We start from the raw sequence: 26,115 nt of genomic DNA, 5'->3' as shown, positions 1-26,115 counted from the left end.
TTTTTTATACTTTAGATCTATTCGGTCTATTTAGGTTTTAAAGACTAGGAACCGAACCTAGATCCATATCCTGAACCGAATTTGAACAAAAAAAAACCTGAATAGAAGTTAGAGTCCAAGTTCAGGTGTTCGGTTTTAAAACGTCCACTCCTGGCCACCTGCACGTCAGCACGTGCCCCATCCTCGCAGCCGAATCACAAGCGGGGCCAGATCGCACGGGCTCCACGCGAGGGCAGTTCGGTCACTCCCGGCGGCGTGTCGCTTTCCAACTCGGCCACCAGACAGCCACATCAACTGCTTCGGTGCTTCCGCAGTTCTGCAAGTGCTGTTTGGTTTAGCTGCCTCTTGCCGCTGGCAGCCAGCGGAAGCCAACCACCTTGTCCCCGTCGAGCACCGAGACCGCGACTCCTCACCGCACTGCGCCGCTCGCGAGAACCTCGCGTAAGCTTCGGCAAGCAGCATCCGTCCCGCCGATCGCAATGCCGGAGGACAAGGAGTACGCGCCCCTGCCACTCGGCCAGGCGGCGGCGCCTGACCCCGAGGACCCCGTCAAGTCGCCGCCGCGACCCAGCTCGCCTGCCACGTCCACTCGCAAGGTCCGAATCCGTCTCGCCCTAGACCCTACCCCACCCTGCAGCTTGTACGGTTCTACCATACCCTAGTCGCTTCGCTTGGATCTGGTCGCGGTCGCCCCTGTGCGGCCGCGCTGTTCAAGTTGAAACTGCCTTTTCGCCCTTCGGACTTCCACGGTTTCGCCTCCTTTCCTTTCTCGGGAGGGAAGCAGGCGTTGGTCTTGTGCGGGACCTGACCCACCTGACGTCTTTGTGGTCAAATTAACTCTTTGATTTTATTTTTCACGTCTAATATTTTGCATCGGTTCTCGTAGTGCTGGCATGAGCACTTTCCATTGTTATCGTGAAAGGCTGAAATCCACTGGTTGTGGCTTGTTCGAAATGAAGGTTTACGGGGTATAACATGATTTCTTCTTCGTGACACCAAATGCAGGCCACGCTCGCGTTTGATGCGTCAATGCTTTTGTTATGTGAAGTAGGCACTGATTTAAACGAGAGACTTTTAATTATCATCAAGGAATATTTGGGCCGAATGCTGTATTTTATTCTACTGCACATTAATTAGACTTGAAGCAAATTTTGGCATAATATAGATGTCAAGTTAGTCTACAATAACTATCAGTCTATCACGATGTTCTTGGCTTCAAATGTTTCTTGATTTTGAACATGCAGGATTTTTGCAGAGGCAATACATATGACCTAGTCATACAGTTTCGTTACCAACAATAGAAATATGATAAATTAATTGTGGCCGAGTGTTAGCCTCAACTATCTAGTGGACAAATAGTAGTCCACATATTTAGCCATTCTACCATTTTTCCACCGTAAAGGTTTATTTATGAAGCCAGCAATTTTCACATCATTTAGATACCATGGGAATGAATTTATTCCAACAAACAAAACAAAATGTGTACCCCGATTTTATTGTGTCACTTTCTTGTTTTTCTTGATGCACCCAAATGATTTTTTTTTTGTTCCTCTACATTCATGTGCCAGGATTTCGAACAGTTCTTGTAGCTAATATCTTCATTTCATAATAGGCATGCTTTGCTGTTCTTCAAAGCTGGGTGTCAAGAAAATTTATGACCGGATGGTATGCTTCACAAGGACCAATTCAGATACTTTGCAGTGACTACAATATATCTATGCTAATATCCTGTTTTGGCTGCCTACTTTGTCTCTGCAGTGTAGTTCTTTTCCCAATTGCTGTCACATTCTTCCTCACGTGGTGGTTTATTCAATTTGTTGATGGTTTTTTCAGCCCACTCTATGCAAAACTGGGGTTTGACATGTTCGGTAATTGTTTATGCTTTATTTGTGGTACTTCTTTGCCATGATATATTACTAAAATTGTAGAATTGTCAATGTCATAATTTCATTTTTCCTTTTATTTTTATATGCTGTATAATGTTGTTATGACGTAAGCATTTTACAAGTTTTTTCCCCATGAGTTCTTTGTATTCGATCTAGATTTAATCTTCAGAAGGAACTAAGAAATGCAAACCCTATCTCAGGGAAATATAGGTGTTTTTTGTTCGACCATTTATTTAATACCAGTTTCCTTTGATGTGGTGTTAATTGGTCCTGAACTCTCCCTGTATTACCAAAAAACAGATTCCTGAAGTGTCTGAGTACATGGTGAATTGTTATGGTTTGTACAGTGCAGATAACCTCATTCTTGAATTCGTAATCTTTTTCTTGTGACAATTGCTTTTGACAATGTTTCAGGCCTTGGATTTTTTACCTCCCTGGTGTTCATACTTCTTGTTGGAATCTTTGTGTCTTCTTGGGTGGGTTCAACTGTCTTCTGGGTTGGAGAATGGTTTATAAAAAAAATGCCATTTGTAAGGCACATATACTCTGCATCAAAGCAAGTTAGTACTGCTGTTTCACCAGGTAATGTAATTTTTTTTCATACGCAGCTCCAATTCTACGTGCACCAATGTTGTCCATCCATATTATCTCTTCAAAAAATATTTTAGCTTTCCTGTAGAGGAGTCTTATTGTTATGGGCAGTTGATGGGGCCAGTTGGGCTGGGCCTATTGGATTGAGCAGATCCATTAGGATAGAGTTAGTTGGAGATAAGATTAGGACAGAGTTTAGAGATAAGATAGATTTGGTTAAGATATTTGCATAGGGGTCAAGTTGTCTCTTTAAAAGGGACACCCTTCTATCAGTTGAGATTAAGCAGAAATTAGATCAAAGAAGTGTAGCTCAGAGCCTCCAAGGGAGGGCGAGTCACGGATCTATCGACTATCCCATCTACCAATCAATAAACCACATCACCTATACATTTCCATTGTCTGCACGAAAAACTGGTAAGTTTTAGATCACGTAAACTTTATGCTTCATAAACAACATAAACAGTTTGTTGGTCGCACTTCTGTTTTGAAAGCCACAATACGTTTTTAGTGCAATCCAACTTAAGTGCATTAAGGATGAAATGGAGCGCCTCTTGGTAAAGGAGGATGAGGTCACACCATGGATGGCGAGAGTATTTTAATAAATTGGTCAATGAGGAGAATGAGGACACAACCTTTCAGTTAGATGACTCTTTTGATGACACCAATAGATGCTTTGTGGTAGGATCGAAGAATGTGAAGTTAGTGGGGCAGTGAAAAGGATTATAGAGGGTAAGGCGATGGGCCCTGATGGTATCTCAACCGAGGCATGGAGATGGCTCGAGGAAATAGCTATAGTATGGCTAACAAGTTGTTTAACCATATATTCCGATCAAACAAGATGTCTGACGATGAAGTATATTGGTGTTGATCTACAAGAATAAGGGAGATATTCAAAGTTATACTAATTACCGAGGAAATAAGTTGATGAGTCATACTATGAAGCTATGGGACAGAGTTATCAAGCATCGTTTGAGAGGAATAACGAGGATCCCTACAAGGCAATTTGGTATTCATGCCCGGAAGGTCAACCATGGAAGCTATTTTTTAATAAGACAAGTGATGGATCAGTATAGGAATCAGAAGAGGACCTACATTTGGGTTTCGTTGACTTGGAGAAGGCTTACGACAAAATACGAAGGAATGTTATGTGGTGGCCTTTAGACAAACATAAAGTTAAGGACATGTACATTGTACAATAATATTGTGACTAGTGTTCGAACAAGTGGAGACACAGATGACTTCCCGATTGAAATAGAACTACATCAAGGATCAACTTTAAGCCCTTACCTTTTTGCCTTAGTGATGGATAAGATAACATGGGACATACTAAGAGAAATCTTTTGGTGTATGTTTTTTGTGGACGATGTAGTGCTAGTTGATGAAAGTCACACAAGAGTAAATAGAAAACTAGAGTTGTGGTAGGAGACTCTAGAGTCCAAAGGTTTTCTACTTAGTAGAACTAAAACGAATATATGATACATGACTTTGACACTTCTGCACACGAGGAAGGATACATTAGTTTGGAAGGTCAAGTAGTGCTAAGAAAGGATACTTTTTCGTATTTATGATCAATGCTACAGAGAGACGAGGATATTGATGAAGATGTTAGCATTGAATCAAATTAGGGTTGATAAAGTGGTGTTAAGCATTTGGCGTTCTATATGATAAGAGAGTACCACAAAAGCTAGAAGGCAAGTTTTATAGGACGACCGTTAGACCTGCTATGTTTTATGGTGCAAAATGTGGCCTACAAAAAGACATGTCCAGCAGATAAGTGTTATAGAAATGTGTATGTTGCGTTAGATTTGTGGTTATACAAGAAGGGACCGAGTCTGAAACGATGATATACGTGATAGGTTAGTGGTAGCACCAATTAAAGAAAAGTTTGTCCAACACCGGTTGAGATGTTTGGACATGTCAACGGAGACCTCTAGAAATATTAGTGCGTGGTGGGATTCTAAGGCGCGATAGCAATGGGAAGAGGGACAGCCAGACCGGGGAAGGCCGAAGTTGACATGGGAAGAGGCAGTAAATGGATACTTGAAGGGAAGACCAAAGATTTAGCTTTAAATAGGACTGCATAGAAAATAGCTATCCATGTATCTGAACCTTGAATTGTGGTTTCTGTTGGGTTTTAATTTTAGCCTACCCCAATGTCATGGTCGGACGCACGTATGTGAGGCGACGTCGTGCCCGTGACGTGCGCCGCGCCCTAGAGCAAGCAACGGCCATGCAGGACAGCTAGGGGATAGGATAGGATAGCCTGCTGTTATCCAGTTCCTTAGATTGTGGAGTTGCTGTTATTCAGTTCCTTAGATTATGGAGTTTGTTGCTCCTTTTGGTTGGGCCTCTGGCCATATAAAACTGTAACCGCACAAGAGATAATTAATTAAGTATTATGAGCCTATCATCTTCCTCTTCCTCTCTAGGTCGGCAACTAGGGGGTATAACCCGGTTGACGAAGTCGGCGACGACGTGGGGGAATAACCCTGCCGGCGACGACGGATCGCGACTACGAACTACGTAGCCGGGGTCCCGCTGCCTTGGGCACCACTGCCCTTGACAACCTGGTATCACGGTCACGTCGATCCTCCCCCACCCGCTCCAGCCGCTCCTCCACCGCAGCTGCCGCCATCGCTAGCCCACCATCCACTGCCTCGGCCACCAACCGCAACACCATGGCCGAACCCTCCCTCGTCGAGATCATGGCACAGCTGAAGTCCCTCACCGCGGAGATGACGACCTTGAAGTCAGACATGGCGGCCATCAAGGACACGTCTTCGTCATCCGGCGGCAACGGTGCTGCCCGACGTGCGGAAGGCCTACGTGATCAAGACTTCCACCACAAACATAAAAAGTGGGATTTTCCCCGCTTCGACGGTACGACCGACCCAATGCTCTTCCTCCACAAATGCGACGCCTATTTCCACCAACACAGAACTATGGCGGAGGAGCGCGTGGCGCTGACGTCGTACTACCTGGACGACGTCGCCCATATGTGGTTTACCCAACTGCAGGACGACGACAACACACCGACGTGGGGACGTTTCAAGGATCTCCTGAACTTGCGATTCGGTCCTCCCCTCCATTCTGCTCCAATGTTCGAGCTCTCGGAGTGCAGCCGCACGAGCACCGTGGAGGAGTACTCCAATCGTTTCCAAGCCCTTCTTCCGCGCGCCGGACGCTTGGAGGAGGCCCAACGCGTTCAGCTCTACACGGGCGGGCTTTTGCCACCTTTGAGCCACGCAGTTCGCATCCATAACCCCGAGACCCTCGCCGCCGCGATGAGTCTCGCACGCCAGGTCGAGTTGATGGAGTTGGATCGGGTCCAGCAGGCTCCGCCCCGGGCCACGTCACGCGCGCTGCTTCCAACATCGGCGCCCCGAGCGACGGTTCCGGCGGCCCAGGCACCATTGGCTCTGCCTGCCCCAGCGCCACCCGTGCTAGCACTTCAGGCGCCGCCACCCAGGGGCACTCCCAACCCGGCCAGGCGTCTCTCGACCGAGGAACAAGCAGAACGACGTCGCCTGGGTCTCTGCTACAACTGCAACGGGCCGTATTCGCGGGGCCATAACCGCGTCTGCTGTCGCATCTTCTTCATCGACGACGTTGAATTGGATGAGGGCGCCACGGACGAGGAAGCCCCGGTGTTTTCCCTGCACGCGGTCGCTGGCGTTCCCGGCAGCAAAACGATCCAGCTGCCGGTCCAGGTGGGCACGGCCGACTTCATCGCACTCATTGACACCGGTTCCACGCACAGCTTCATTGGGGAGGAGGCTGCCCATCGCGCTGGTGTCCACATCGAACAACGCCCACGTCTGACGGCAACCGTGGCAAATGGCGAGCGTGTTTCCTACCCTGGGTGCTCCGTCATGTGCCAGTGCTCATCGACGGACTAAAATTACAGGTGGATTTGTTTCTTATGCCCCTTGCAGGCTATGACGTGGTGTTTGGAACCAACTGGATGGCGCCATTGGGGGACATCATGTGGAACTTGGCGGCTGGCACTATGGCATTCCATCATGCGGGCAGGTCTGTCTGTTGGCAGGGCCTCGCTCCCAAGACCCCTGGCCGTCTCCACTCCGTCGAGGCCAGGGAACCATTCCTCGACGCACTCCTGGGTGAATTCCACGACGTCTTCGCCGAGCCAAGTGGCCTGCCTCCGGAGCGGGGCCGGACGCACCACATCGTCCTCAAGCCCGACGCAACCCCAGTGGCGGTCCGACCATACCGCTACCCTACGACGCACAAAGATGAGTTGGAGAGGCAGTGCCACGCCATGATCGCTCAAGGCATCGTCAGGCACAGTGACTCCGCGTTCTCCTCCCCGGTCCTCCTCGTCAAGAAGCAGGATGGATCGTGGCGGTTCTGCGTCGACTACCGCGAGCTGAACGCCATCACGGTGAAGGATGCGTACCCCATCCCTGTCGTCGACGAGTTGCTCGATGAGCTCCATGGTGCTCGGTTCTTCACCAAGCTCGATTTACGCTCCGGGTACCATCAAGTGCGCATGAGGACCGAGGACATCCACAAGACGACTTTCCGCACTCACGATGGCCTCTACGAGTTCTTAGTGATGCCATTCGGCCTGTGCAATGCCCTGGCAACATTCCAGGCCCTAATGAACGATGTACTGCGCCCTTGCCTTCGTCGCTTTGTACTCGTTTTCTTTGACGATATATTGATCTACAGCAAGTCATGGGCGGACCACCTCTGACACCTCCGCGTGGTCCTCAGTGAGCTACACCGCCATGTCCTCTTCGTCAAGCGCTCCAAGTGTGCGTTCGGGGAGCCTTCGGTTGCCTACCTCGGACACACAATTTCGGCAGATGGTGTGGCTATGGACGCGACCAAGGTCCAGGCCATCCATGACTGGCCGGTGCCTCGGTCAGCACGGGCAGTACGAGGCTTCCTCGGCTTGGCGGGGTACTATCGCAAGTTCATCCACAATTATGGCACCCTGGCACCACCACTCACCAGTCTGCTCAAGAAGGAAGGCTTCTCCTGGGGTACGGAGGCCGCTAAGGCATTCGAGGACCTAAAGACCGCCGTGACTGCAGCACCGGTCCTGGCCATGCCCGATCTCGCCAAGCCCTTCGTGGTCGAGTGTGACGCATCCTCTCACGGCTTCGGGGCAGTGCTCATCCAAGACGGTCACCCGGTCGCCTTCTTCAGTCGGTCGGTGGCGCAGCGACACCGCGCCCTGGCAGCCTATGAACGCGAGCTCATCGGCTTGGTTCAGGCAGTGCGACACTGGCGCCCGTATCTATGGGGACGCTGTTTCTGCGTCAAGACGGACCACTATAGTCTCAAGTACCTGCTGGATCAGCGCCTCGCCACCATTCCGCAACACCATTGGGTTGGCAAGCTGCTTGGGTTTGATTTCTCCGTCGAGTACAAGCCGGGCGCTGCGAACTCCGTGGCTGATGCACTGTCTCGGCGGGACACTGAAGACGGGGCGCTACTCGCCCTCTCGGCCCCCCGTTTCGACTTCATCGACCGTCTACGCCACGCCCAGCTCGTCGACCCGGCCCTCGTAGCCCTCCATGCTGACATCACGGCGGGGTCTCGCCAGGCGCCTTGGGCGCTCGTCGACGGCAAGGTTCACTTTGCCGGCCGGCTGTACATTCCGCCCACATCCCCGCTACTCCAGGAGATCATGGGGGCGGTCCATGAAGATGGCCACGAGGGCGTCCAGCGCACCCTTCACCGGCTCCGTCGCGACTTCCATTTCCCCAACATGAAGCAACGGGTGCAGGACATGGTGCGCGTGTGCACAGTGTGTCAGCAGTACAAATCCGAGCACCTTCAACCGGCGGGCCTGCTCCTTCCTCTACCAGTGCCACAGGGTGTCTGGACGGACATCGCGTTGGATTTTGTGGAGGCCCTCCCTCGCGTCCGCGGCAAGTCGGTGCTCCTTACCGTGGTGGATCGGTTCAGCAAGTACTGCCACTTCATCCCCCTGGCGCACCCGTACTCCGCTGAATCCGTCGCCCAGACCTTCTTCACCGACATCGTTCGTCTACACGGTGTCCCTCAGTCCATCGTCTCTGATCGGGACACGGTCTTCACCTCCTCATTTTGGCGCGAACTCATGCGCCTGATGGGCACAAAGCTACACATGACGACGGCGTTCCACCCCCAGTCTGATGGCCAGTCCAAGTCGGCCAACCGCGTCAGCGTCATGTACCTGCGGTGTTTGACGGGGGATCGGCCACGCCAATGGGTCAGGTGGCTACCTTGGGCTGAGTACCTCTTCAACACGGCGTTTCAGTCCTCCCTGCGCGACACTCTGTTCCGCGTGGTGTACGGACGCGACCCACCCTCGATCAGATCCTATGAGTCGGGCGACACCAGGGTGCAAGCAGTCGCGAAGTCCATGGAGGAGAGGGCGGAGTTCCTGGCCGATGTGCGCTACCGCCTCGAGCAGGCGCAGGCTACGCAGAAGCTGCAATACGACCGCAACCACCGGCCGATCAGCTACCAGGTCGGCGACTGGGCTCTACTTCGTCTTCGGCAACGATCGGCGTCCTCACTGCCGCAAGATACGGGTGGTAAGCTCAAGCCACGCTTCGTTGGGCCGTATCGCGTCGTTGAACTCATCAACGATGTCGCTGTCCGCCTTGCTCTTCCGGAGGGCGCCCATATCCACGGCGTCTTCCACGTGGGCCTCCTAAAGAAGTTCCAAGGCGCTCCACCCGATGCGATACCGCCACTGCCACCACTTCGTCATGGCGCCATCGAACCAGAACCTGAGCGCGCGGTGCGCTATCGTCTCGCCCGCGGCGTTCTACAGGTTCTCATCAAGTGGAAAAACTGCTCTGCGGCGTCGTCTACTTGGGAGGACACCGACACGTTCCGCACCAGGTTTCCCTCCTTCCAGCTCGAGGACGAGCTGACTCTCGACGGAGAGGGAGATGTCATGGTCGGGCGCACGTATGTGAGGCGACGTCGTGCCCGTGACGTGCGCCGCGCCCTAGAGCAAGCAGCGGCCATGCAGGACAGCTAGGGGCCAGTTCCTTAGATTGTGGAGTTGCTGTTATTCAGTTCCTTAGATTATGGAGTTTGTTGCTCCTTTCGGTTGGGCCTCTGGCCATATAAACTGTAACCACACATGAGAGAATTAATTAAGTATTATCAGCCTATCATCTTCCTCTTCCTCTCTAGGTCGGCAACTAGGGGGTATAACCCGGTTGACGAAGTCGGCGACGGCGTGGGGGAATAACCCTGCCAGCGACGACGGATCTCGACTACGAACTACGTAGCCGGGGTCCCGCTGCCTTGGGCACCACTGCCCTTGACACCCAACTTGCTTGCTTGGGACAAAAATGTGTTGTTGTTGTCGCGTTCATTCATGTCTCTACTTCTAAGGCCAATGGTGATTTTGTCCTATGTTTTTAACATGGTGATTTTGTCACATTTTTAAACTGAAAATTAAGTTTGACCCTATTCTGGTAAGGAGGCTTAACGACATTCAGCTATGAAAAGACAACTTTGCTAATGTAAATTTACCCTTTGCGATTTTATGATTTTACCCTTGTTTTAACATAAATCATTTGGGCAACATTTTGACAGTTTCAGAAGAATTTTGACAATGGCATTTCACAGTTTTTTTTTGTATATTTGAATCGGATAAAACTTTGACATAACTTTCATGTATGAAATTTTGACAAATTATGATAGACACTTGATAGAATTCGGATATATTTCAAGTGTAATGCTACTCTAATGTAAGTAGTACTCCCTCCAAACCAGGTTGTAAGATGTTTTGGCTTTTTTAGATATATAGCTTTTGCTACACATGTAGATATACACTATGTCTAGATACATAGTAAAAATAATGTATTTAGAAAAACCAAAACGTTGTTGAATTTGGACTGAGGGAGTAGTACAAATGCTTCTAATCCATGCATCAGGCAAGCAGATTCACATGTGAAACATCAGTGCCCCCTCATAAAAACATGATGACACTCGACTATTTCTTGAACACTTACTAGGCACCGTCTTGTGAAGATGCTGATTGCTCACCGGTCAGGCTTCTCTATGCAAACCACAGGCCATCCAGTCGCAGACAAACATTATGCCCCCCCCCCCCCCCCCCCCCCCCCCCCGCTTGCGCCGCATCCTACAGCTGTCCAGCGCTTGTGCCACCTGCTGCCGGCCACTGCTTGTAGAGCTGTCGCCGCATTTGAGAGCTCCACCGACTCATAACAGAGCAGTCCATGGTGTTGAGAGTGAGGATCAGCATCTTCGCTGCCGCCGCCTAGAGCGAACCATCGGGTGGGGAGATCAAAGATCAGTCCCAGTCCTAGCAAGTTGATCCCGTATGGCTTCGCAGAGATGCTGATGCTTGATGGCTGTTTCGTCATCGTCTACGTGCTGTCCATGACAGACTCACCTTGCTGTGCGTGTTTGCCACTGTCGTCGCCCATGTGGCGTCCGTGCCCAGTTCGCTGCGCAGCAGCTGACCTGACCCACGAGTGCCTCCTGCTGAGGTCGTTGAGCCTTGTAGCAGGCGTGGGCACTGGCCTAGATTAGCGCCGTGCCTCATGCTGCAGCCACTGTCCGGGACCACCCGCTTGCGCCTTGCGCCTCCTGCTGCTAGAGTTTGACGCGAATGAGGCAGGATGGGACTGGCCAGGGGAATCTCTGGTTTGCTTGGATGAAACCATGCATTTGTATCACAAAGTTGGATAAGGGGTACTTCCATCCTTTCCCATGCATTTGTATCTTTTTTAAATATATATTTTGTCCAGTCAAAGTTAACATCCATCCAAAACTGAGGCAAGTGGCTCATTCGATTTCAAAACATGAGGATAAAATCACAAAGTTGGAAAAGGAGTAAAAACACCATTTTAGCCTCTACAGTAAAGGGCAAGGATACCAAAGTCCCTTAAATTTTTTTACTACCATGAGTGTTGCATGACTCAGTCACTCAACAACACCATATTTCAATGCGCTGCATGTTGTGTTTCATAGATATCACAAGTTTGTATTTGTTTCCAACTTTCTTGTTGTTCCTTTTGTCAGACAGAAATGTTCTTAGGATATTTTTTCTTTGGACAGATCAAAATACAACAGCATTCAAAGAAGTAGCAATTATTAGTCATCCCCGTGTTGGTGAATATGCGTTTGGATTCATAACATCAACCATGGTTCTTCAGGTACTTTTTCATCACTGCAGCTATGTATGGCTTAGACCAGCAAATGTGGTCTTTTGGTGATGAGTATTTTCCTAGTTAATATGCTGTCCGCAGATTTTGTATACATTTTTTTTGGTGATTCAGCCTTATGCATCTGAAGATCCATTCCGTTACATTGTGCTAGCTTTTATCATGTGTTTAAAATTAGCCTAAGGGCTAGTTTGGCAACTCCACTTCCCAAGGGATTTTCATTTTCCCTTGGGGAAATGAACTAATTTCCCTTGGAAAAATGGGGTTGTCAAACTAGCCCTAAATAATTAATTTGAGTTCTGCATCGCCTAGTAGTAGTAAGCTAAACCGCTGCATAAGGTAGTGTTTGGTTCGGTGTCAACGAGGGATGGGACAGGATCAACCCTGGACTGACCCCGTCCCTTGTTTTTTGAGGGACGGCCTCATCCACCATTTTTGAAAAATATTCTTTGACCATGACTCTGGACCTCCAAACCAAACGGGGGTTAAGTTAGAATGATCTCATCCCATCCCTTTTCATCCTTTCTCGTCCCTCCATCCAAACACTACCTAAGTCTCACACCCCTTTTATTTGGCTAATCATATAAGGCCGGGAACTTTAGCCCTACAAGCTAGCCTGGAGCTAACACCCAATTGGGGTAAAGGGATATAACAGTGACCCCTATCCCATACTAAAGTGGTCATCTATTGTTTCATTTAAATTGATGGTTGACTTATAGAGGCAATCAGGCAATGAACTATGCAGTTCCTGCGCGTACAACGACATGCGTCCATGATTGATTTAACACTTGATCTTTCACTGTGAACTCTCAACTCCGAGGTGACCATCTATTTTTGCATTGCAGACAGACAAAGGTGATGAAGAATTGTGTAGTGTTTATGTGCCAACCAATCATTTATATATCGGTGACATCTTTTTGGTAAACTCCACCGACATTATAAGGCCCAATTTGTCCATTCGTGAAGGCATTGGTTGGTTCCTTGCTCTCTTTTTACCTTTGCCTCTACTGCTACTGTTCAGAGAAAAGAAAATATAACGCTTCTTATGTTAATTGCTTTCAATGGTTTGGTTTGAGATAACAAGTTCCTGTTAAGTTGTTCATCCAGATAGTATGTTTTTTTTTGTGGCGTGTGTAACTGTGAACCACACATATGCACTTATCCCTATGAACGCCTGTGATTAATGGACCAGAAATTTTGAGATTGACAAACTTATGTAGACGCCTCACTAGTTACTGCCTCAGTGGATGTGGGTGGTTACCTGCGGGTAGGATTACCATCACTAGTCATGTTCCACCACAAGAAGCCTAGACAACTGAATTATGCTCAGTGTTTTCTTGGCCCGAAGCTAAAACAAATTCACCGTCGACTCATCATAACACTTAATATATTTTCTGTTGTGCATGCTACAGAAATAATTGTTTCAGGAGGAATGACTATGCCACAGGTGATCACGTCACTGGAACCAACACCTCGGAAGAGCCACGTCCGTTTAGACAGAGTGAGGACTGTATGAGGCATGAATGAAAGCGATGGGTGTTTCAGGTATATTCTTCTGCAGGAAGCAGGGTTCGAAAGCTATTTTGTAAGGGCTTTTCATTTCTATTGTCGGTTATTTGCAGTTGAATTTCATTCAAAAGCCGTTTGTATTTTTTTAGGAAGGGCCAGCCGGCCAGTTGCCATTTTTCAATGAAATTCTGATCCATAACTTCAAAATCTAAGTTATTCCTGATTGAGTAGACTGATTAAGGATCATTGCTGCTATGCTGCACTGCAGGATGGATTGTTTAATTAATGGATTCAAAGCTGGGGCATGGAGCATGAAGCAGTATCAGTTTGTAGATTGCATTCAGAACTCGGGTGCGCGTTGGTAGACGTAGATACATGACAACCTGCATTGACTTTCGTTGCAATCGGTTGGTGACACGAATTTTGCAGCTCCACTTACAAGCACGAGATGCACTTTTAACTGTTCTCCAGCAGTGTGCTAGATCGTGTTTACCTGAACGCGATTCAATGCTGCATCTACCAGTGTTACTTGTGTATATAAAGTTCCTTATGCTACTGTCTATCAAGATCCCTAATTCTTGCACATTCAGTCACGATATGCTACAGTACAAAGATCCCCGTTTCTTATACATTCAATCACGACTAGGGATGGAAATGAGTACGGATATGGGTAAACCGTGGATAATTATCCATTGGATATGAGTATAGTGGAATTTGGTATCTGCGGGTACGGTTATGGATATAATAAGGTATCCACGGATATTTTTTTCGCGGGTGTGGATATCCAGTATACGTACCCGTTATCCAATGGATATAATGGATATTTAACATGTGGGCCGTTCGGATTTATATATTATCATAAATTCTTATTGTTCAATTTTTATCCATAACATGTTGTTTGGTGCTGAAATTATCATTTGATATTACTGGAACGATAATTATTTGGAAATGTGATAAAATTATTGTTTGGTGTTGAATACTAAAATTGTAGTGGTCGGACGGGTAACGAGTATTCACTGGATAGCGGATATCCGGCAGGTATGGGTATGGATACAGATTCATACCCATGAACGTTTATGGACACGAGTATGTGTTGAGTTTTGTCTCGTGAGTATGGATTCGTGAACTATATATCCGTATACTACCCGTTTGATTGCCATCCCTAATCACGTCATCCCTAATCACGTTTGATTGCCATCCCTAATCACGACTGAATGTCGCTGGGTCTCGGGGTGGGTTGCATAGTTTTGAAGTCTGACGACTCGCTGGTCACCTAATCGTGATTAGGACCACGGTTAGAATGACTAATTGAGTAATCAGTCCTGGTCGTTAGGGCTAGGCATTCGGGTTATATGGGTTATTCGGTTCGGCCTATTCGGGTTTTAGATAATGAGAACCGAACCCGAACAAACAATCAACCCCATTACTCCATGTTATAGCAAACAAACTGATACAAAATCTAAAAACTGCACACATGTCCATACAATGTTCATGACAAATTAACTTAGAAATACCTGAAACAAGTACCCAATAAGCAATGAAGCAAATAACCATATTTGTGACAAGTCTGCAAATTGGAACAAACAAACTGCAAGTCTGCAATAGAGAAGTAGACAACAGTATGCCATAGCCAACGCCAAACAGCAAACAGGTAGGGCTGGCCGACTAGACACCTTGCCAACTTGGAACAAACTTCACACAACTTGGTCATTTGGAGCAAACTACAAACTCAGTCTAGGAGCATTTGCACACAGGCGCACAGAAGGCACACTGCACCATCCATCGACCATCAGCTTGCAGCACAACACCAAGAAGCTGGAGGCTTGGAGCAGTTGAGGGGGTGGGGCCAAGGCCGAGGCGGGACTCCGCCACGCCTGTTCCTGGGGCCTGGCGGGTGGCGGCTGGGCGGCAGGCGAGAGCTGGAGGGCTGAGCGCACGCCGGAGCCGGTACTAAAACGGTAAAACCGGTCCTGGTCGTCCCCTAATCGACGCGTGTGTGCGTGTACTCAAACTCAATATTCATGTCAAGCTCAATTCTGCAATATTGAATGTTAATAAAATCTTCATGCAAACAAGCAAATAAACATTTACTAATGACCTATAGAGCTAGGGATGGTAATAGATCACGATCTAAATGTTCCTTCACAATTTATTTGAGCTCTAAATTAATTATAGTTTAAAAATAAATTGAAATAGAGTCTGGTTCTAATCTAATCCGTTTCTTAAATTTTATAGCCTAAATTTTAGAGCCCATTACCACCCTTACCTAGAGCAGCAACATCCAAGTAAAATGCATCAATAGTCTTGTTGCTTCTCGTTGTACTTATAGTCCAGCTAGAGCAGAAGCATCATCTCGTCATCTTCACCAGTAACTTAAGTTGTATTTCTTAAGGGATAAGTTTATATAACCACTGAATTTTAGGGAATGGTCAATATCCTCCGATGATAAATCCAAGTAATGGGCACCATAAGGTGTCTAAAACAAATGAGGAATTCTAACTATAAGGATCCCCGATTCTTTGAAGTTGGCTCCACAATGCTTTGAAGTTGGCTCTAATGTCTATGACCATGTGGACAACACGTTCTCCATTTGAGCGATTTTCATAAAATTAATTCTCACATAAACATGCTACAAAATGAAGCGGTTGGCTGTTAGAAACCGATTCTGATGAGAAACAGAAACAAACAGACCTATATTGCCATATTTGGATAAGCTTTTGGCTAGCTTTTGGCCGCTAGAAGCTGCCCGGCGTTTCCAAACGCCCAGCTTCTTGGGACGCGTCCGTGGGCCGAGCTTCCGAGTGAAGTCGCCCCCACAACGGATCGTCCAGAACCCGCTAAAGCCTCGTGTCTTGAAGAATCCACTGGCATCGCGTGACCACTCGTGATGCCCCTTAGGGTTTCAACCCCGCACTACGCCGCTGCCATCCGCTCGCGTCGTCGTCTTCGTAGGTACGCCCTTCCATCTCCTCCATACCTCCGGCATCCCGACCCTCCCTTCCTTCTCCATTTGTCGTCGCCTCGCTCTGTGCTGTTAACCACGTCGTACCTCCCCCATCTCGCCCGCGTCCGGATCTCCCCTACCTTCTTCTTTGTTTCGTCCCACCTCGCTGATTCGTGTCACGACTCGTCGGACTTTTGGTTGCAAGTCCTACAGACATGATGACTCGCTTGCAGGTGTCCACTCTACTGTCGCTGACTCCTACAGAGGTATGCTCTCCCACATTTTGTCGTCATCTGCACCCCTTCGTTGCTCATACGACGTTTTTGGGATTTGCACCATAGATGTGTCGGTGTTTAGGGTTTACACCTTACATGAGTCGTATTATTGTTTCCTTGGTTATATGTTGATGAACTGCACTTCAGTTGAACAGATCCATGAATATTATTGTTTCCTTCTTTGCATGAGTAAATCCGAATAGGTTGCAATCATTCTAATGATTTGTGTTTCATATGTGGCCTTTAGATCTGTGAGACAAATCCGGTTGTTCATGTTCGCTACAAAGATTCGGTTTAACCAAGGTGATGTTAATCTGTACTTGTATTGTGTTGCACTCGATTTGCTTGGGGATGTCATTTTAGGGTTAGTTTAGCTATTTGGTCAATGAATTTAGGGGTTGGAACATATTTGTTGGACTGTGTTTCCGCTACAATTACTAGACACAGGTGTTGTTTGTTTAGGGTTTGAATCGTATTGGATACCAACAATTAGTAGTAGTTGCATTTATTTGTGTGTCAGTAGCCGAACTACTTCATGTCACAAATATGTTAAGTTAGATTGTGTCCATGGCATCGTATACTAACCAACCAAAATCCACATCACATGGATTCGACAGAGTCCATAGCTCACAAGGCAATTGGAAGGATGCAAGAGATATCAGACAAGATTTTTTTTTCTATAGCCAGGGAAACGATCCGTCCGGGATGAGGTTTGACATCATTTGACGCTACCATGCTCCGTGTAGCATTGGAGGACATAGCGTACATGCTGGAGCAGGACTCTCTGGTGTTCCAAGAGTATTTGGACAAGGTGAACAACGAGAATAACCATGTTGACAACGACTACGTGCCCTCCGACTTGTCCTCACCAACCCCAACTGAAGCACATCTCGGTGAAGACTAGGACTTCTGAAAGGGAATGTGCTCTTGGGCCATTTCTAAGTGTTTTGGTGATTTAGTGTCCAACACAAGTGCCTAAGTGTCAAATGGTGGACGAAGTACAAATCAAGTATAAAGGTATGTTTCTCAGACTTAGTACATTGTTTTAGAGACTAATGTATTGTGTCTAAGTGCTGGAAACAGGAGAAATCGAATTGGAGAAGAGATGGCCTTGTTCAGCCAAAGCCAGCTCTGTCTGGGTGCACCGGACTGTCCGGTGGTGCACCGGACAGTGTCCGGTGGTGCACCGGATAGTGTCCAGTGCGCCAGGATGGCTCAGGCAAACTTGCTGCTCTCGGGAAGAAATAAACGGCGTACGGCTATAATTCACCGGACTGTCCGGTGTGCACCGGACAGTGTCCGGTGAGCCAACGGTCGCCGGGCCAACGGTCGGCTGCTTAATCCGGGCACGACGGGTGGCCGAGCCAACGGCTAGAAGGGGGCACCGGACTGTCCGGTGTGCACCGGACTGTCCGGTGTGCACCGGACAGTGTCCAGTGCGCCAACGGCTCCAAGGCGCCAACGGTCGGCTTCGCCAAATAAGGAAAGAGATCCGCACCGGACAGTGTCCGGTGGTGCACCAGACTGTCCGGTGCGCCAGTCGACAGAAGGCAAGAAATGCCTTCCTGGAATGCACTTAACGGCTCCTTGCTGCCTTGGGGCTATAAAAGGGACCCCTAGGCGCATGGAGGAGGATACGAAGCATTCTCAAAGCATTCCTAAGCACTAAGACATCGATTCCGCGCTTTTGATTCCTTGCGATAGCAATTAGAGCTCTAGTTGAGTTGTGAACTCATTGAGTTGTGTTGTGAGCTCTTGTTGCGACTTGTGTGCGCGGTGTTGCTGTGATTTCTTGTCTTGAGTGTGTTGCTCATCCCTCCTTTACTCCGTGCTTCTTTGTGAATTTCAAGTGTAAGGGCGAGAGGCTCCAAAGTGTGGAGATTCCTCGCAAACGGGATATAGTAAAGCAAGCAAAACACTGTGGTATTCAAGTGGGTCTTTGGACCGCTTGAGAGGGGTTGATTGCAACCCTCGTCCGTTGGGACGCCACAACGTGGAGTAGGCAAGCGTTGGTCTTGGCCGAACCACGGGATAAACCACTGTGCCTTCTCTGTGATTGATCTCTTGTGGTTATTGTGTTTTGTTGAGACTCCTCTCTAGCCACTTGGCATTATTGTGCTAACGTCTAATCAAGTTTTTGTGGATTAAGTTTCAAGTTTCACAGGATCACCTATTCACCCTCCCCCCTCTAGGTGCTCTCAATTGGTATCAGAGTCGTTCTCTTCACAAAGGGACTAATCGCCCGAAGAGATGGATCCTAAGGGGAAGGGAATTGTGATCAACGATAAGGAGAAGGAGTCCTTCGTCAACGAGCCGAAGGATGACAAGCCTACCGACTCGGGCTCAGGCCACAAACACAAAGATGGGAAGAAGAAGAAGACAAGACACATCAAGGAGATCATCTACTACGACGACAGCGATGAGTCCACTTCTTCCCAAAAGGACAACGACGACAACGACTACGACAAAAGAAAGACGGTTAATTCGAACTTTTCTTTTGATTACTCTCGTATTCCGCATAGCTCAAATGCACATTTGCTTTCCATCCCTCTTGGTAAACCTCCACACTTTGATGGGGAGGACTACGGATTTTGGAGTCACAAAATGTGTAGTCACCTGTTCTCTCTCCATCCAAGTATATGGGAGATTGTTGAGAATGGAATGAAATTTTATAGCTCGGATAGTCCTATATTTATTAATGAACAGATTCATAAAAATGCACAAGCTACTACTGTGTTGTTAGCCTCTTTGTGCAGGGACGAGTACCATAAGGTGAGCGGTTTGGACAATGCCAAGCAGATCTGGGACACCCTCAAGATCTCTCATGAGGGGAACGCCATCACCTTGCTCACCAAGATGGAGTTGGTAGAGGGCGAGCTCGGGAGATTTGCAATGATAAGGGGCGAGGAGCCAACCCAAACATACAACCGGCTCAAGACCCTCATCAACAAAATAAGGAGCTACGGAAGCACGAGATGGACGGACCACGACGTCGTTCGCCTCATGCTAAGGTCCTTTACTGCACTTGATCCACATCTGGTGAACAATATTCGTGAAAATCCTAGGTACACCAAGATGTCGCCCGAAGAAGTTCTTGGGAAGTTCGTGAGCGGGCGAATGATGATCAAGGAGGCGAGATACGTGGACGACGCATTGAACGGTCCAATCAATGAGCCTCAACCCTTTGCTCTTAAAGCAACAAGAAGCAAGGAGGCGCTACCTAGCAAGGTGGCACAAGTTGAGGCGGCAGGGCTAAATGATGAAGAGATGGCTCTCATCATCAAGCGCTTCAAGACAGCGCTAAAAGGTCACAAGGGACAGCCAAGCAAGACCAAGACAAAGGGGAAGCGCTCATGCTTCAAGTGTGGTAAGATTGGTCATTTTATCGCTAACTGCCCCGATAATGATAGTGACTAGGAACATGGGAACAAGAGGGAGAAGAAGAAGGCATACAAAAAGGCTAAGGGCGAGGCACACCTTGGCAAAGAGTGGGACTCGGATTGTTCGTCATCCGACTCCGACAATGAATGACTCGCCGCCACCGCCTTCAACAAGTCATCCCTTTTCCCCAACGAGCGCCACACATGCCTCATGGCAAAGGAGAAGAAGGTATGTACTCGAAACAATGCCACTTATGATTCTTCTAGTGATAATGAGTCCAGTGATGAAGAAATAGATTACTCTAGTTTGTTCAAGGGATTGGATAGAACTAAAATAGATAAGATTAACGAATTGATTGATGCCTTGAATGAAAAGGATAGACTTTTAGAGAAACAAGAGGACCTTTTATATGAAGAGCATGACAAATTTGTAGAGGCACAAAAATATCATGCTTTAGAAGTTAAAAGAAATGAAATGCTTTCTTGTGAACTATCTTCTTGCCATGAGACAATTTCTAGCTTAAGGAGCATAAATGATGATTTGAATGCTAAGCTAGAAATAGCTAGTAAATCTAACTCTTGTGTAGAACATGTTATGATTTGCAATAGGTGTAAAGATTTTGACATTGATGCCTGTAGCGAACACCTAGTTTCAATTTCCAAATTGAATGATGAATTGGCTAGTCTTAATGCCCAACTTAAGACTAGCAAGAATGAATTTGACAAGCTAAAGTTTGCAAGGGATGCCTATACGATTGGTAGACACCCCTCAATTAAGGATGGACTTGGCTTCAAGAGGGAAGCCAAGGACTTAACAAGTCATAAGGCTCCCATCTCCGCCAAGGAGAAAGGGAAGGCCCCTATGGCTAGTAGTGCTAAAAAGAACCATGCTTTTATGTACCATGATAGAAGACAGTCTTATAGGAGTTGTAATGCTTATGATGCTTTTGACTCTCATGCCATGTTTGCTTCTAGTTCTACCTATATGCACAGTAGAGATATGTCTAGGAGATATGTTGTTCATATGCCTAGGAGAAATGTTGTTAATGTTCCTAGGAAAGTTGATGAACCTTCTACAATATATCATGTTTGCAATGCTTCATTTGCCATTTGTAGAAAGAATAAGAAGGTGATTGCTAGGAAGTTAGGGGCAAGATGCAAGGGGGATAAAACTTGCATTTGGGTCCCTAAGACAATTGTGACTAACCTTGTAGGACCCAACAAGAATTGGGTACCTAAGACCCAAGCCTAAATTTGCCTTGCAGGTTTATGCATCCGGGGGTTCAAGCTGGATTATCGACAGCGGATGCACAAACCATATGACGGGGGAGAAGAAGATGTTCACCTCCTACGTCAAAAACAAGGATTCCCAAGATTCAATAATATTCGGTGATGGGAATCAAGGCAAGGTAAAAGGGTTAGGTAAAATTGCTATTTCATCCGAGCACTCTATATCTAATGTGTTTTTAGTTGAGTCTCTTGGATATAATTTGTTATCTGTTAGTCAATTATGCAAAATGGGATATAATTGTCTATTCACAAATGTAGATGTGTCTGTCTTTAGAAGAAGTGATGGTTCATTAGCTTTTAAGGGTGTATTAGACGACAAACTTTATTTAGTTGATTTTGCAAAAGAGGAGGCCGGTCTAGACGCATGCTTAATTGCTAAGACTAGCATGGGCTGGCTGTGGCATCGCCGCTTAGCACATGTGGGGATGAAGAACCTTCACAAGCTTCTAAAGGGAGAACACGTGATAGGTCTAACCAATGTTACTTCCGAAAAAGATAGACCTTGTGCAGCTTGTCAAGCAGGTAAACAAGTGGGAGGAGCGCATCACAGCAAGAATGTGATGACTACATCAAGACCTCTAGAGCTGCTACATATGGACCTCTTCGGACCCGTCGCCTATCTAAGCATAGGAGGAAGTAAGTATGGACTAGTTATTGTTGATGACTTTTCCCGCTTCACTTGGGTATTCTTTTTGCAGGATAAATCTGAAACCCAAGGGACCCTCAAGCGCTTCCTAAGGAGAGCTCAAAACGAGTTTGAGCTCAAGGTGAAGAAGATAAGGAGCGACAATGGGTCCGAGTTCAAGAATCTTCAAGTGGAGGAGTACATTGAGGAGGAAGGGATCAAGCATGAGTTCTCCGCTCCCTACACACCACAGCAAAATGGTGTGGTAGAGAGGAAGAACAGGACGCTTATAGACATGGCGAGGACGATGCTTGAAGAGTTCAAGACCCCCGAGTGCTTTTGGTCGGAAGCCGTGAACACGGCTTGCCACGCCATCAACAGGGTCTACCTTCATCGCCTCCTCAAGAAGACGTCGTATGAGCTACTAACCGGTAACAAACCAAATGTTTCGTGTTTTCGAGTTTTTGGGAGTAAATGCTACATTCTAGTGAAAAAGGGTAGGAATTCCAAATTCGCTCCCAAAGCCGTAGAAGGGTTTTTGTTAGGTTATGACTCAAATACAAAGGCGTATAGAGTCTTCAACAAATCATCGGGTTTGGTTGAAATCTCTAGCGACGTTGTATTTGATGAGACTAATGGCTCTCCAAGAGAGCAAGTTGTTGATTTTGATGATGTAGATGAAGAATAAGTTCCAACAGCCGCAATACGCACCATGGCGATCGGAGATGTGCGGCCACAGGAACAAGATGAACAAGATCAACCTTCTTCCTCAACAATGGTGCACCCCCCAACTCAAGATGATGAACAGGAGGCGTGTGATCAAGGGGGAGCACAAGATGATCATGTAATGGAGGAAGAAGCGCAACCGGCACCTCCAACCCAAGTTCGAGCGATGATTCAAAGGGATCATCCCGTCGACCAGATTTTGGGTGATATTAGCAAGGGAGTAACTACTCGATCTCGATTAGTTAATTTTTGTGAGCATTACTCTTTTGTCTCTTCTATTGAGCCTTTCAGGGTAGAAGAGGCCTTGCTAGATTCGGACTGGGTGTTGGCCATGCAAGAGGAGCTCAACAACTTCAAGAGAAATGAAGTTTGGACACTTGTGCCTCGTCCCAAGCAAAATGTTGTGGGAACCAAGTGGGTGTTCCGCAACAAACAAGACGAGCACGGGGTGGTGACAAGGAACAAGGCACGACTTGTGGCAAAAGGTTATGCCCAAGTCGCAGGTTTGGACTTTGAGGAGACTTTTGCTCCTGTGGCTAGGCTAGAATCCATTTGTATTTTGCTAGCATATGCCGCTCACCATTCTTTCAGGTTGTTCCAAATGGATGTGAAGAGCGCTTTCCTCAACGGGCCAATCAAGGAGGAGGTGTATGTGGAGCAACCACCTGGCTTCGAGGATGAACGGTACCCCGACCACGTGTGTAAGCTCTCTAAGGCGCTCTATGGACTTAAGCAATCCCCAAGAGCATGGTATGAATGCCTTAGAGACTTTTTAATTGCTAATGCTTTCAAGGTTGGGAAAGCCGATCCAACTCTTTTTACTAAGACTTGTGATGGTGATCTTTTTGTATGCCAAATTTATGTCGATGACATAATATTTGGTTCTACTAACCAAAAGTCTTGTGAAGAGTTTAGCAGGGTGATGACTCAAAAGTTTGAGATGTCGATGATGGGCGAGCTAAGCTATTTCCTTGGGTTCCAAGTGAGGCAACTCAAGGATGGGACCTTCATCTCCCAAACAAAGTACACGCAAGACTTGATCAACCGGTTTGGGATGAAGGACGCCAAGCCCGCAAAGACTCCAATGGGAACCGACGGACACACAGACCTCAACAAAGGAGGTAAGTCCGTTGATCAAAAGGCATACCGGTCTATGATAGGGTCTTTACTTTATTTATGTGCTAGTAGACCGGATATTATGCTTAGTGTATGCATGTGTGCTAGATTTCAATCCGATCCAAGGAATGTCACTTAGTGGCGGTGAAGCGAATTCTTAGATATTTAGTCGCTACGCCTTGTTTCGGGATCTGGTATCCAAAGGGGTCTACCTTTGACTTGATTGGATATTCAGACTCCGATTATGCTGGATGTAAGGTCGATAGGAAGAGTACATCAGGGACGTGCCAATTCTTAGGAAGGTCCCTGGTGTCCTGGAGTTCTAAGAAACAAACCTCCGTTGCCCTATCCACCACTGAGGCCGAGTATGTTGCCGCAGGACAGTGTTGCGCACAACTACTTCGGATGAGGCAAACCCTCCGGGACTTTGGCTACAATCTGAGCAAAGTCCCACTCCTATGTGATAATGAGAGTGCTATCCGCATGGCGAATAATCCTGTTGAGCACAGCCGCACAAAGCACATAGACATCCGGCATCACTTTTTGAGAGACCACCAGCAAAAGGGAGATATCGAAGTGTTTCATGTTAGCTCCGAGAACCAGCTAGCCGATATCTTTACCAAGCCTTTAGATGAGCAGACCTTTTGCAAGTTGCGTAGTGAGCTAAATGTCTTAGATTCGCGGAGCTTGGATTGATTTATAGCATACATGTGTTTTATGCCTTGATCATATTCCTTAATACATTTTGTGTGTTTATGGTGCTCAAGTTGTACAAGCACTCCCCGGACCTCACAAGTCCTTTGCAAGTGATGCACAAATTTAGGGGGAGATGTGCTACAACTTGACCCTTTGAGACTAACTGTGTGCTTGAGTCTACTTATTTTAGTCTCAAAGGAGGTTTGAAAGGGAAAAGGTGGACCTGGATCATGCAAGACTTCCACTGCACTTCGATGAAAGAGTAACTTTTCCAAGTTCATCTTTGTACTCTTATTGCCTTTTTACTCTTAGTTGAAGATTTTGGTGAGGCAATGGGGTTAAAGGGCCAAAATTGATCCCGTTTTGGTGCTTGATGCCAAAGGGGGAGAAAATAAGGCCAAAGCAATAAATGGATCAGCTACCACTTGTGAATTTTGAAACTTGTGAATTTTGTGAATTTTGAAAATAGTAGTACTCTTATTTGCTCTTATTGTCAAGAGTTGGTCTCCTGTGGGAAGAAGGTTTAATTATGGGAAAAAGGGGGAGTTTTTGAATCCTTGATCAATTTCTCGTGAAATATCTCTTTAGGTTTCAACATGTGTGTTTGACTAAGAAATAGGAAATTGAGTCTGATTTGCAAAAACAAACCAAGTGGTGGCAAAGAATGATCCATATATGCCAAATTTGATTCAAAACAAATTTGAGTTTTTATTTGAATTGATTTTGTACTTGTTCTACTTGCTTTATGTTGTGTTGGCATAAATCACCAAAAAGGGGGAGATTGAAAGGGAATGTGCTCTTGGGCCATTTCTAAGTGTTTTGGTGATTTAGTGTCCAACACAAGTGCCTAAGTGTCAAATGGTGGACGAAGTACAAATCAAGTATAAAGGTATGTTTCTCAGACTTAGTACATTGTTTTAGAGACTAATGTATTGTGTCTAAGTGCTGGAAACAGGAGAAATCGAATTGGAGAAGAGATGGCCTTGTTCAGCCAAAGCCAGCTCTGTCTGGGTGCACCGGACAGTGTCCGGTGGTGCACCAGACAGTGTCCAGTGCGCCAGGCTGGCTCAGGCAAACTTGCTGCTCTCGGGAAGAAATAAACGGCGTACGGCTATAATTCACCGGACTGTCCGGTGTGCACCGGACAGTGTCCGGTGAGCCAACGGTCGCCGGGCCAACGGTCGGCCGCTTAATCCGGGCGCGACGCGTGGCCGAGCCAACGACTAGAAGGGGGCACCGGACTGTCCGGTGTGCACCGGACTGTGTCCGGTGTGCACCGGACAGTGTCCGGTGCGCCAACGGCTCCAAGGCACCAACGGTCGGCTTCACCAAATAAGGAAAGAGATCCGCACCGGACTGTCCGGTGCGCCAGTCGACAGAAGGCAAGAAATGCCTTCCTGGAATGCACTTAACGGCTCCTTGCTGCCTTGGGGCTATAAAAGGGACCCCTAGGCGCATGGAGGAGGATACGAAGCATTCTCAAAGCATTCCTAAGCACTAAGACATTGATTCCGCGCTTTTGATTCCTTGCGATAGCAATTAGAGCTCTAGTTGAGTTGTGAACTCATTGAGTTGTGTTGTGAGCTCTTGTTGCGACTTGTGTACGCGGTGTTGCTGTGATTTCTTATCTTGAGTGTGTTGCTCATCCCTCCTTTACTTCGTGCTTCTTTGTGAATTTCAAGTGTAAGGGCGAGAGGCTCCAAAGTGTGGAGATTCCTCGCAAATGGGATATAGTAAAGCAAGCAAAACACCGTGGTATTCAAGTGGGTCTTTGGACCGCTTGAGAGGGGTTGATTGCAACCCTCGTCCGTTGGGACGCCACAACGTGGAGTAGGCAAGTGTTGGTCTTGGCCGAACCACGGGATAAACCACTGTGCCTTCTCTGTGATTGATCTCTTGTGGTT

General features: G+C 47.2%; 1 protein-coding gene across 3 annotated transcripts; it reads left to right on the top strand.

Moving 5' to 3' along the window:
• The first annotated feature begins 200 nt into the window (after positions 1-200).
• On the top strand, positions 201-13,820 carry LOC100285618 (COV1-like protein). Of its 3 annotated transcripts, none has more exons than NM_001158509.2 (8): positions 201-596; positions 1,613-1,665; positions 1,759-1,868; positions 2,301-2,468; positions 11,544-11,641; positions 12,496-12,622; positions 13,063-13,195; positions 13,428-13,768. In NM_001158509.2, exons 1-7 carry the CDS (start codon positions 480-482, stop codon positions 13,164-13,166), a joined length of 777 nt encoding a protein of 258 aa, NP_001151981.1. In that variant the 5' UTR covers positions 201-479; the 3' UTR covers positions 13,167-13,195; positions 13,428-13,768. The 3 variants fall into 3 exon arrangements, 2 of the variants coding, with proteins under 2 accessions (NP_001151981.1, XP_020394613.1); XR_552431.4 differs by having other exon boundaries at positions 293-596; positions 13,063-13,235; positions 13,428-13,820; XM_020539024.2 differs by lacking the exon at positions 201-596 and adding an exon at positions 939-968 and having other exon boundaries at positions 13,428-13,814.
• The last annotated feature ends 12,295 nt before the right edge of the window (positions 13,821-26,115 follow it).

This window comes from Zea mays, chromosome 6 (assembly GCF_902167145.1).
Source record: "Zea mays cultivar B73 chromosome 6, Zm-B73-REFERENCE-NAM-5.0, whole genome shotgun sequence".
Lineage (NCBI taxonomy): Eukaryota > Viridiplantae > Streptophyta > Magnoliopsida > Poales > Poaceae > Zea > Zea mays.
The sequence above is the reverse complement of the archived record's forward strand: the minus strand, read 5'-3'. Positions and strand labels throughout refer to the sequence as shown.